The sequence below is a fragment of the Spinacia oleracea genome, chromosome 5, assembly GCF_020520425.1.
Source record: "Spinacia oleracea cultivar Varoflay chromosome 5, BTI_SOV_V1, whole genome shotgun sequence".
NCBI lineage: Eukaryota > Viridiplantae > Streptophyta > Magnoliopsida > Caryophyllales > Amaranthaceae > Spinacia > Spinacia oleracea.
This window is the reverse complement of record NC_079491.1, coordinates 80,864,016-80,876,121: the sequence shown is the minus strand read 5'-3', so window position 1 is coordinate 80,876,121 and position 12,106 is coordinate 80,864,016. Positions and strand designations below refer to the sequence as shown.

General features: G+C 36.1%; 1 protein-coding gene across 1 annotated transcript; it reads right to left on the bottom strand.

The window, feature by feature from the left end:
* Positions 1-286: 286 nt before the first annotated feature.
* Positions 287-11,862, bottom strand: LOC110800695 (uncharacterized). The gene is made up of 6 exons (XM_056829793.1): positions 11,803-11,862; positions 11,553-11,606; positions 11,391-11,443; positions 9,936-10,072; positions 9,432-9,513; positions 287-9,215 (listed from the first exon to the last, which is right to left on the bottom strand). The coding sequence occupies exons 1-6, from the start codon at positions 11,860-11,862 to the stop codon at positions 8,327-8,329; spliced, it is 1,275 nt and encodes a 424-aa protein (XP_056685771.1). The 3' UTR covers positions 287-8,326.
* Positions 11,863-12,106: the final 244 nt, after the last annotated feature.

Sequence of the window (12,106 nt, the reverse complement as noted above, 5' to 3'; positions counted from 1 at the left end):
ACAACTTTTGTGTGGTCGAACAACATAAGTTGTGCGGTCGAACAAAACCTGTGCTGTCGAATTACTAGGGTTGTGCGATCGTTTTACAATCTTGGGACATTCTGCCTCAAAAATCCGTTTTGTGCGACCGAATGAAAGAGGGCATTCGACCGCACAAAACTGGAATCTCCTTGAACTCCATTTGCACTACCTGTTCGGGCGCACTAAGCGCCACTCGACTGCACAAGCCCTGTTTTAGCTCAAATTCACTTGTTTTCCATCATTTTTCATCAAGATCACCTATAAAGCACAAGATGGAACAAAACTTATAAATCTCACACAAAAAGCTACAAAAACTATAAAAAGCATAAAAACTAACATAAAATCCTAGGCTAAGAGCGACATAAATGTCGCTCATCATCCATACTTGGATTTCATAAGCTAGCATTTCAAGAATTATTTGGATCCACAAATCCTATGACATTTCATGTACATAGTTTCTTCCATCATTTGATTGAGGAATACATTTTGTCACCCAATTTCCATATAAACCAATATGCAATCATTACTTGATTTATAGACTTGAGCATTGCGATTATGCATGAGGTTTCAACACAATCCATGCAGTGAAATTTCTTGTAACCTTTTAGCAACTAATCTAGCTTTGTGTGACAACACCATTCTATGTTTTTATGGTTTTCATCCTTAAAACTAATTTGAAACCAATAGGTGTAAATTATTCTTGCAAATCAACAAAATTTTAATTTTTTCATCAAAACATTGAGTCTATATATGGCCTCTAACCATTTTAGGGAATCTGAGTTTCGTCATAGATTTCTTACAAGTCACAAACTCATTAATATTCATATTAATAGTTTCACTGCAAGTCATAGGTTTCTTCACTATCTGATAGAAGAATCTCATAGCTTTAGTGACCTGAACCCTATGGCTATTTTGGTATAAAACATCAAACATAAAAATATCAATAGCCACTTTGAAAGTCCTTTGAATATTCGTATCTCCTTGAAGCACTCGTAAAGTCTTCTAAGAGATACATTCTTTAAAGACATTTCTAAAATCCTTAAAGAATAAGTGTTCGGATTTTCTTAAGAACTTCCAAAAGCCTCCGGAATGTTCGTTTATGTTTGTTGTTCGCCTCGAAGACTTTCTAGGTCTATTTTATCCCACTTGTCATTTTGGAAACGAATCTCCAAAAGACACTATTTCGAGCAAACAAACAGTATGTTCTCAAAATCCGTGGTAGAAATAATACTTTTTTGTCTCATTTGAATAAATCACAATGAAACTTATATCTATACACTTGGGGATTAGTTTGTTTTAAAAAAAACACTAAGATCCCAATGAGTTTAGGAACTCTTAGATATATATTATTGAAAAGGTATTCCGAAAATACTTTTCAACAAATTTGACGAATTTGGTTTAGTTTGGTGGTAGTTGAGCATTTTGTTTAGAAATTATAGGAAAAATCTAAAATCATTGATTGAATCAATTACCAATTGACTTCGATCATTCCAATATAGACATATCATATCTTATGGAGCTCGATCGTGAAATTACGACACACAATCATTGATGATCATTCTTGGTCTAAGTAATCATCAACATGATTTATGATTTCTTGCCAAGCGTATTTTATACTTCTGAATCTTTGAACTAGCCAAACAGATTCAAACTTATATCACATTGAGTAAATAAATCCATATTCACTCAAATCCAGGTGAAATAAAAAAGTCATAAAATCTTTCTTTAGCTTTGAATTCCATTGTCTAGGAGTTCTAACAATAGTTCATTCTTTTGTTACTTTCAAAAAATAAGACTAACTTGTCTTGAATGATCTAGAAATCATTTAAATTTAAAAAGTCCATCAATATGGAGATTTAGAATGTTAACTTGTTGATATGGTCTAAGTAACAATGCCAAAGATTTGTGGAACTAAAAATCAAGAGATTGATTTGAACCTAGTAAAGTTCTTATTTGTTAAAGAGTTGTTTGTTCTAATCAAGCATACATGACTCAACCCGCAAATGACCATTTCATCCAAATAAACAAACAAACAAGGTTTTTGTATACTTTTAATGTGATTCATTCTGTGTTTGAAACATAAATTTAGGTATGTCGATTATGGAACCAAATAGCCATTAAGTTCCAACCTTGAAAGGACTTAAAATAAACTAGATGACCCTACAACTAATGTAGCAATGCCATGCTTCATTTCCCGTTTGTAGGTCATTAGTGTAGACTAGCTTCCATTATTTGAGTTATTACCGAAGTAAAAACCTCAAGCGGTATATGATACCAAGGAAATTTGATTTCTAGGTTACTTATCTTTAAACATAAATTTATAGGTAGAAACAGAATTGTAAATTCTTTTCACTTTTTCCTTGTTTTCCTATTTCTTGAACCCTTTCTTATAGTCTTAAGATTGACTTCTCAAGTATCGACTTTTATACTTTGTTTAGACATGTCCAATGTCATTTGAACATAGTTCTTACTATTTTATTTGTGTTGAACATTTTCTTCAACTAGAAGATCTCACCAGAATCTTCTAAAGTTCTTTGAATATCGTTCAATTCGAATGTCTAGGAGCTAGACTCATTCGAGAATAAAAGGTATTCGGTTGTTAACCTTTGGTAAAATTGAGTGTTCAACTCAATGCTTTATGATTTTGAAACTACATTGTATTTTGAATTCACAAGCACCAATAGGGTTGCAATTCGACTTTGTTAGTTGAAAACAACCATAAAAGTCTCTATAAGAAACGTACATTTTAAATTGCTAATTTTCTCTCATTTCCGTGAATCGTTCTTGGATTCACTGCCAATCGAGGAAATTTAAGGTTACCTTCTAAAAGGATTTATTGCAGTGAAAAACATTTAGTAATAAACAATAATTAAAACATACATTGAACCATGCAAGGTCTAAACATTTATCATGAATAATAACTTTAAAAGAAAACATGCAATTTAAACAAGTCATGCAATTTAATCTTTGGGGACATGCACTAAACACAGCTGCACTCACACTAAATAGAGCTCCGTCTAAAGCTGTCGAAAAGACTCCATATGAGTTATGGTTTGGAAAGCCTCCAAATGTGTCTTTTCTTAAGATTTGGGGTTGTGAATTATACGTCAAACGATTAATTTCAGACAAACTTCAACCAAAATCTGACAAATGTATCCTTGTGGGCTACCTAAAGGAAACAAAGGGGTATTACTTCTACAATACATCTGAGAACAAGGTGTTTGTTGCTCAAGATGGTATCTTTGGAAAGAGATCACATTTCCAAAATGACAAGTGGTAGAAAAGTAGACCTCGAAGAAATTCGATTCGAACAACAAACTCTAGAAAATTCTCAAGATGACATTCAGGTTGAAACTCAGAGATCTTTAGAAGTATCTTGTGAGAATCAAGAACCAACTAGAAATGTAACCCCGCGTAGATCGCAGAGATATAGGCCTCAACCGGAAAGATACTTAGTTATTTTGACGAATGAGAGCCATGAAGTTCTATTGCTGGAAAGAGATGAACCTGCGACTTACAAACAAGCTATGACGAGCCCTAGCTCCAAGCAATGGCGAGAAGCCATGCAATATGAATTAGACTCCATGTCTGAAAACCAAGTTTGGGATTTGGTCGATTTGCCAGATGGCTACCAAGCCATAGGAAGCAAACGGGTTTTCAAACTGAAAAAGGACAAGGATGGGAAACTAGAAGTTTACAAAGCTAGTTTGGTTGCAAAAGGTTACAAGTCCACGGTGTGGATTACGATGAAACCTTTTCACCAGTTGCAATGCTAAAGTCTATTCGGATAATGTTAGCAATCGCTGCATATTACGATTACGAAATATGGCAGATGGATGTCAAAACCGCTTTCTTAAACGGCGTTTTAACAAAAACTGTGTTTATGACACAACCTGAGGGTTTTGAGGATCCAAAGAATTCTAAAATGGTATGCAAGCTTAAGAAATCCATTTATGGATTAAAGCAAGCATCAAGGAGCTGGAATATACGTTTTGATGAAGCAGTCAGTGACATTAGCTTCGTCAAGAACGCAGACGAATCTTGTGTATACAAGAAGGTCAGTGGGAGCAAAACTGCTTTTCTAGTATTATATTTCGACGACATATTACTTATCGGAAATGACATTCCTATGTTGAACTCTCTTAAGATTTGGCTTGGGAAATGTTTTTCGATGAAGGATCTAGGAGAGCACAGTACATACTGGGCATCAAGATCTACAGAGATAGATCTAAAAGGATGATTGGACTTAGTCAAAGCACTTATATTAATAAGGTGCTTGAAAGGTTCAATATGGCAGACTCCAAGCGAGGATACCTACCCATGTCTCATGGAAAGACTCTAAGCAAGACCCAGTGCCCAAAAACACTGGATGAGCGTAGACAAATGAGTGGGATTCCATATGCATCATTGATTGGTTCAATAATGTATTTTATGATATGTACACGCCCGGATGTTGCGTATGCACTCAGTGCTACGAGCAGATACCAGTCAGACCCAGGAGAGGCACATTGGACTGCTGCCAAGAATATTCTGAAGCACCTGAAAAGGCACAAAGATGATTTCATGGTTTATGGCGGAGATGATGAATTAATTATTAAAGGCTATACAGATGCAAGTTTCCAAACCGACAAGGATGATTTCAGATCACAGTCTGGGTTTGTCTTCTGCCTCAACGGAGGTGCAGTAAGCTGGAAAAGTGCTAAACAGAGCACCATTGCGGATTCTACAACTGAAGCGTAGTACATTGCTGCACATGAAGCAGCAAAGGAAGCTATTTGGCTAAGGAAGTTCATAGGTGAACTTGGTGTAGTCCCCTCCAGTAAAGGACCAATAGCTCTATATTGTGACAATAACGGAGCTATTTCACAGGCAAAGGAGCCTAAACACCACCAGAGATTCAAGCATGTACTTCGTAGGTTTCACCTTCTAAGAGAGTTCGTTGAAAGAAAAGAAATCGAGATAAGAAAGATTGGAACTGAAGACAATATCTCAGATCCATTAACTAAACCTCTGCCGCAAGCGAAGAACAACTCGCACACTGCAGCTATGGGAATAAGGCATGTTGGAGAATGGTTTTGATGTCCTTAACAAATGTTTTAAAGTTTTAGGGTTTAATACTTTGTAAAACGTTTTGGTTAACCATTCATATAAATGAATAGAATTCATTTTTCCATTTAATTTGTGGTTTATTGAATTATGAGTCCTTTCAATTTGACGATATATTCAAGATAGACTGTCAGGACCAGTCCTGTGACTAAGAAATGTCTATCAAGTGAACTTGAATGTCAAAAGTTGAAAATGATCCCTGGTCGGAAGTTTTCTATAAAGGTGGACGCATGGAAAACGCTAGACGACTAGAATGCAAGATGACGAGTAGTTCTATTTCTTGAACTATGTGGACATGGCAATGTCGCAATCATTTGCATTAGATACTTACTTGAGAAGACTAGTATCGGACAGACCTATGAAAATTTACTGTAAGAGATGCAAATTTGTCATAATTAAATTTCATTTCATTATTAGACACTAATCCTCAATACCCGAATGACTTGAGATTACTTGTTTGAGAACTGGTTACTTTGACGTTGTCAAGCGTCGCACCGTAAAAGGAGACTATAACGGCAACGCTTAGGTAATCACCTATCAAACGAAGTCTAACCTCAAGATCACAAGATTGGGATTGTCCTCCCATAAATCGGGATGAGATGCTGAAAGTTGTACAAGGCCACTCGGAGAGCTAGAAACTGAAAAATGCATGGCCGTGCTCAGATGAATCATAGGCTATGATTTTTTTTATTTGATCAGTTAAACTCTGAAATCGAGAAATACCTCTGGACACAATAAGGATGACTACTCTTACCTTATGTTCATGAGCAAGCATCAAGCGACAAAGGAATTAGGCAATGCACACTTATCCATAAGGACAAGTGGGAGACTGGAGGAAATGATGCCCTTGGTCCAAGTATGCATTCAATGCTAAGTCTAATAAATGTGGTTCAGTATTAATTAATTATGCAAGTTAATAATTCAATGAGATCAAGTGAGTTGTATGCCTAGCTAGAGGTCGCTTTAGTTCGAGTGGAATTAATAATATTAATCCACAGCTTACTCTTGAATGAACCAGTAGGGTCACACAAATAGTACGTGAACGGATCAAGTATTTAAGTAAATTAAATACTCTATTTATGAACACTCGGAAACGACGGATCTCAGTTCCAGTGGGAGCTGAAATCGTCAAAAGGCAAAATATAGAATGCTCCGGGAATGATGATATTGCCGGAAACGGAAATATGGATCATGACGGAAATATAAATATTATCCAAGTCGTAGATGTTGCCGGAAACAGAAACATGGTACGTATCGGAAAATATTATCGGAAATAGAAATATTGCCGGAATCGGAAATATTGCCTGAAACGAAAATATTACCGAAATCGGAAATATTGTCGGAATCGCAAATAAATTCCGGAAACGGAAATATTAAATATTTGTTCGATACGGAAATAAATTCCGGAATCGGAAATATTAAATATTTGTTCGAATCGAAAATGAATTCCGGAATGGGAAAACGAATCGGAAGCGCGACGTACGAAACGATCGACGAACGAGCTTGCAAGACGCAAGGCCCAGCATGAAGTTAGCTGGCCCAGCGCCCAGCAAGCCCGCACGCGCGGAGCAGGCCGAGCAGCAGCAGCGCCCAAGTGGGTCGCGTGCATGCTGCCAGCGCCCTTGGTCCAGCGAGGAAGCAGTGGCGCCCTTGGGCCTTCGTGTTGCGGGCTGCGCAAAGGGGTGGCTGCAGGCTGCGTAGCAGCGTGGGCTCAAGGGCCACGCATGCATCACCTTGGCCGGTTAGGATTAATTCATTGTCAAGTAATCGTGTTTTCCTAATTCTACTCAAATTGGATATTTTAGTTAAATCTGAAATACTTAGGTATTTGATTAAACGTAAAATTCTAATGATTAACTAGAATCCAAATGGATTTAGTTATTTGAATCCTAGTAGAATTCTAACTCCGTTATTTCCACCCTATAAATATGTGGTTCATGATCACAATTTATAGTGCAATTCAATAAGTATTCACATACATTAAGTTCAAGAGAGAATTTAATAATTTGCCTAAAATTAATAATAAGCTTTCCGAGTGCACATAAAACCTTAGATAATATTCTAGTTAATTGAATATGAGGCGGATCCGAACGTGTTGTGGACTATCTACGGAGGGGCAGCATTTGGAGTCCTTAACTTGTTTTTATTCGGTTCGGGAGCAGCTAGGGAAGGCACGCATCATATTGTATGTATCCTAATTATGCTAATTGACTATGTGGAAATTAATTTGGATTCCTAGGTTTATGTTTTTTCCGCATGAAATATATTGTTTATATTTGTCATAACCTAACAACAATCTCCTCCGTCGTGGTTTCCGATGGAGGCGGCGGCGAAAGACGGAGGAGAGAATGAAGCGGGGAAAAGGTTTTAGAGGAGTAGAAGAAATCGGAAAAAAAAGAGATAGGGAGATGGAGTAGAGAGAGAAAGAGCGAGGGTGCGGTGAAAGAGAGATAAAATATTTAAGGTTTGGAATGGAGGCTAGGATTTAAATTAGGAGTGGTGATATTTTAGTCTTTTTTCTTGGGGACACCAAAAGTGATGTTACTGAAATGTTCCTCCCCTCTTGGCTTATATAATAGAGATTGTGATTCATGCGATTTGGATTATTATGGATTCATGTTTGATGTTATGAACGAACATGTTTGGATTATTATGGATTCATGTTTGATGTTGTGAACGAACATGTTTAAATTATTATGGATTCATGTTTGATATTGTGAACGAACATGTTTGGATTATTATGGAATTATGGTTTTTATTGAACAAGCATGTTGTGATTATCTATGATCGTTGAATTTAATATCAAGCATGTTGTTCATGTATTATATGCATGTATGGGTTGTTTCACAAGCAAGGTATTATTCTTATGCTATTGTACGTAATGTCTAGCATACTTTGAGCCAAGTATTCGTGCCTCGTTGCACTACTTTTTCTACCCCGTATGTAGGGTATGTTTGGGAAGTCTATGTGAATTGAATTAAGGACTATTCGTGCCTAGTTCACAACCCGCATGTTTACAGGCATGTCGTGGAATCTCATTAGTATATTGAGAAGGAACAATGGGAGTAATATCACTTGAGTCTTGAGTGTTTGATCACAAGTCCTAATGGATTTAAATTTAAAAACGAGAAAGAGATTTAATAGAGTGAGCAACAATATTGGGCTTGAACATCATATCGAAAGTAGCAGCAGCAGCATATCATAAGTAGGAAGGAGATACTCGCATCTTCCTGGTGACATTTGCAGCAGGTTGAACTTGACCATTAATGTATATACGTAATGTATGATAATAAACCTTAACATACCAAGGGATAACTTGAAAAACATTGATATGCAAGTTGCACTTTTCCCCATAAGCACCAGTACCCACCAAACTCTGATGATGATTAATAGATTTCAGTGAGATAACTATAGCACCCCTTTCATTACCACTTCCCATCAAGAATCTATTAGTAAGTAATGGTGCTTGAGAACAAGACCATACTACGGGAAGTTTCCAAGTTAGTACTAAATCAAATGGTTTAGCATCAACATATTTCTCGATAACAAACACATATAGAATAGATGACTCCACATTATTTAAGTTATCAACTTCTCTAATCATTTTCTCAGGGGAAGGTGACAATTCAAACGCTGGATTAGTGATGGAAATATCAGAAGTTGCAAAATCAGGGAGAAATCCTTTCTTTTTCATTTCAGAGACTAGGCCTCTGTCAAGTTGAAGGTACACATTGCTAGATTTGGCAAGAATACATTTTTTTTTGTTGATTTCCCTTCCAAATATTGTGCTTAAGGACCAACTTGGTTGCATTGCAGAGCCAGTGCTATAACTCGTTGCCCATCTTTGAGTAGAAGGCTGCAGAACAACAGTAAGGGTTTGTTCAAGTTCAATTTCTAAATCAACGCTATTCGAATCAAAGCCACTAGAAACCAAGTGCAGCCTCTGAGAATGGTAAAATCCACGATACATAGATGGTCTATCCATTAGTTCAGCAAGGCCAGCCTTATCTCGACAAGGAAGCAACTTTAGCCATGGAGTCAGGTTCTCTGTCCAAACGGCTTCACGGGGCAATGTACCATACCTCAAACTGCCTCAATATGCCCGAAATCCCCAGTCAGGCGCAGAGTATGTAGTTGAAGACTCAAGGAAGTTGATCGAAGAACAAAATAGACCCAAAAGAGTGTGAGTTAAATTCTTCCATATTTTAAACCCCTACATGTTTATTAGACTTAGTTTAATGTTTCTAAGACTCGTTCTCATGTATTTTTAGTCAAGTCATATACAGCTATAGTATAATGTGTACCTTTTCGAGATCTTGTGACTATATCGTACATGAACTTCATCACGTAGTAGCCGCACTCCGTATTGCCCGTTTGTTGTGCACACTTGGTATCACAAATAAAATGCATGCAAGACAAATGTAAGTTTTTGAGCTAATAACAACTAATGAAAATATATAACAATTGAAATCATTTACCTTCACTGATTTCAAACTCTCTATCTCGTTTTAGTAATCCAACCACTCACTAACTTAGCCTTGAAATCCCTGAATCTTATGCCCAACTTTTAGAAATATTTTTTCTTGACTGGATCATTTTCAACATTGAAAAGATTCTTCACAAAACAAGAAAACCAGTAGTCAATCTATTTTATTAACAAAAATTCAAATGCAAAGCAAATTGGAGCATGTAGATTATGAAAATCGAGAAAGAGATTTAATAGAGTGAGCAACAATATTGGGCTTGAACAGCATATCGAAAGTAGCAGCAACAGCATATCATAAGTAGGAACATATCAGATTCAGTACTGTTGATATGATATGTTGCTGGTTTTGATCTGCTCACAACAGATCTGCAACAGCAGATCAGAAGCAGCAGCAGATCAGTTTCACAACTGCTTCTCTGATATGCTGCTTCTGATATGCTGTTGTTGCTGATCTGTTGCCTGATGTAGGATTGCATATCCTTAACAAAAACACCACACTGATTACTTATTAAGGTTGCAATTCAGAATCTCCTCACTGATTACTGATTAAGGTTGCTATTCAGAGCAGCCAGCAGCCTGATGACCACCTGGTTAGTAGATTTAATTAGCAGCTAATTTCAATTCATGACCAAGCTTATGAGAAACCTCACACTTAGCTCCTTTCATTGGATATGATATCCGGTATTCCAAGAAAAAGTGATTTTCATTTCAGCTTACATAGGATTGCAAGTTGGGTAAAGACATCTCAATTTCATTCTAAAGGTTGTTGTAATATTTTACCAAGCACTGATATAATCTCATTTTCAAAATGCTAAAGTTAACAGAAGATGCTTCATTTTAATAAGAAATATAGCAGGGTTGGGGGGGCATAACATGTTAAGCAATGAACATGTCATTTTAATAAGAAACATAGAAGGGTTAGGGGGAAAACAGAAGAAAGAAGAAGCTGTCATCTTGAAAGAGAAGAGGATGAATTATTGAAATTCAGAAAGAGATTAATTAACCAGTCAAGGGTACGTTAGTGACTTATGGAAAATAAAAAAAATCACCACATAAGTTCTGTTATACGAAATCTACAGTCAATCCTTGCAAAACAACTCAACTTATCCTTTTCTCAACCAGGGCACTCACAACATACAAGAGGCATAAAAGGCGAGCGATATAGAAGGGTTTAAACATCAAGTATTGCGTATAACTATGAATGATTTCACTACCTACCTTATATAATTCATAACTGTAGTAATTGCAAGTTATCATACTTATGATTAAACCCTAAATCAAATCTACTATAAACCTAATGAAAAATTCCTCATTAACCGAAATGCATTATTCTAACAATTAGCCGATTTTAAAATATCTTTATAGAGTAGAAACTAGAAAGGGAGGGAAACTCACGGAAAATTCAAACCTAGAAATTAACAGCGTCAATTAAGTTAATCAACTGCATCCAACACATTCTTGGATCCTTCAACAATGTAGCTCATACATGCAAACCATTTAACTTAACTCCCAACACCCTTACCCGAAACAATATTATCTAAAAAAAAGAGATCTTTACATACTAATAGAAATAAAAACCATGTTCATTATTTCATTAGGATTCTGTGAGTACTATGACATAAATTCCTCTTCAAAAATAAGACATTTCACATAAACTCATAATATAAATCATGGCCGAACAAACGAATTCTCGTAGTAAAAGAAGAGGTTAAAGATATATTTCTTACCGGGCATGTTATCACCTAAGCCAAAAGAAACAGCAAGCTTAGTCTTCTACTTCCTCCAAGAAGACCCGGCCACAAGCTTTCGATACATACCAACATCATCCTTCTTTACAATACCAAAGGTAACCAAGTGATGCAGAAATGCACATCAAGGGTCTTAACATTCTCAATATCACCACGCTCCTCCAAGCTCCGCTTCCAGGTCTCGGCAATACCTTCAACCTCTCATTAACAGTAGGGGTGACAATCAACCGGTCCTTTCCATTAACCTGCCCAAATCAACAACAGGAAACAAACATTTCAAATTAAACATAATTACAACCTACACAATCACATTTGATGTTTTTCTACTAGTATTAGACAACCTATCATAATTACAATCACAATTTGTATTCCTTAACAATTGAAATTTTTGCTTCCTAAGAAAGAATCAATTCAACTGGGGAAACCTGTTAGGAGCATTACACTGCCAATTAAGTTCAACGAGTACTTTAATGCATAATATAATGTAAAGTAAATTATCATTAGCTAATTTTCAAGAAACCAAAAATTAAATAAATTGAAACTCAGCATAATTCTTTAGCAGAAATAATTATAAGAAAGTTAAAAATAAAAACCCAATTCTTTATATTTCTGTTCTTTAGCACAATAGAAATTCGGTTTATAATTTATTAAGCATAAATTGGGGAATTTGATAACTGAGAAATCTACAGATGAATTGGAATTGAAATCTACAGATGAATTGGAACTAAAACGTAGATTAAATCAC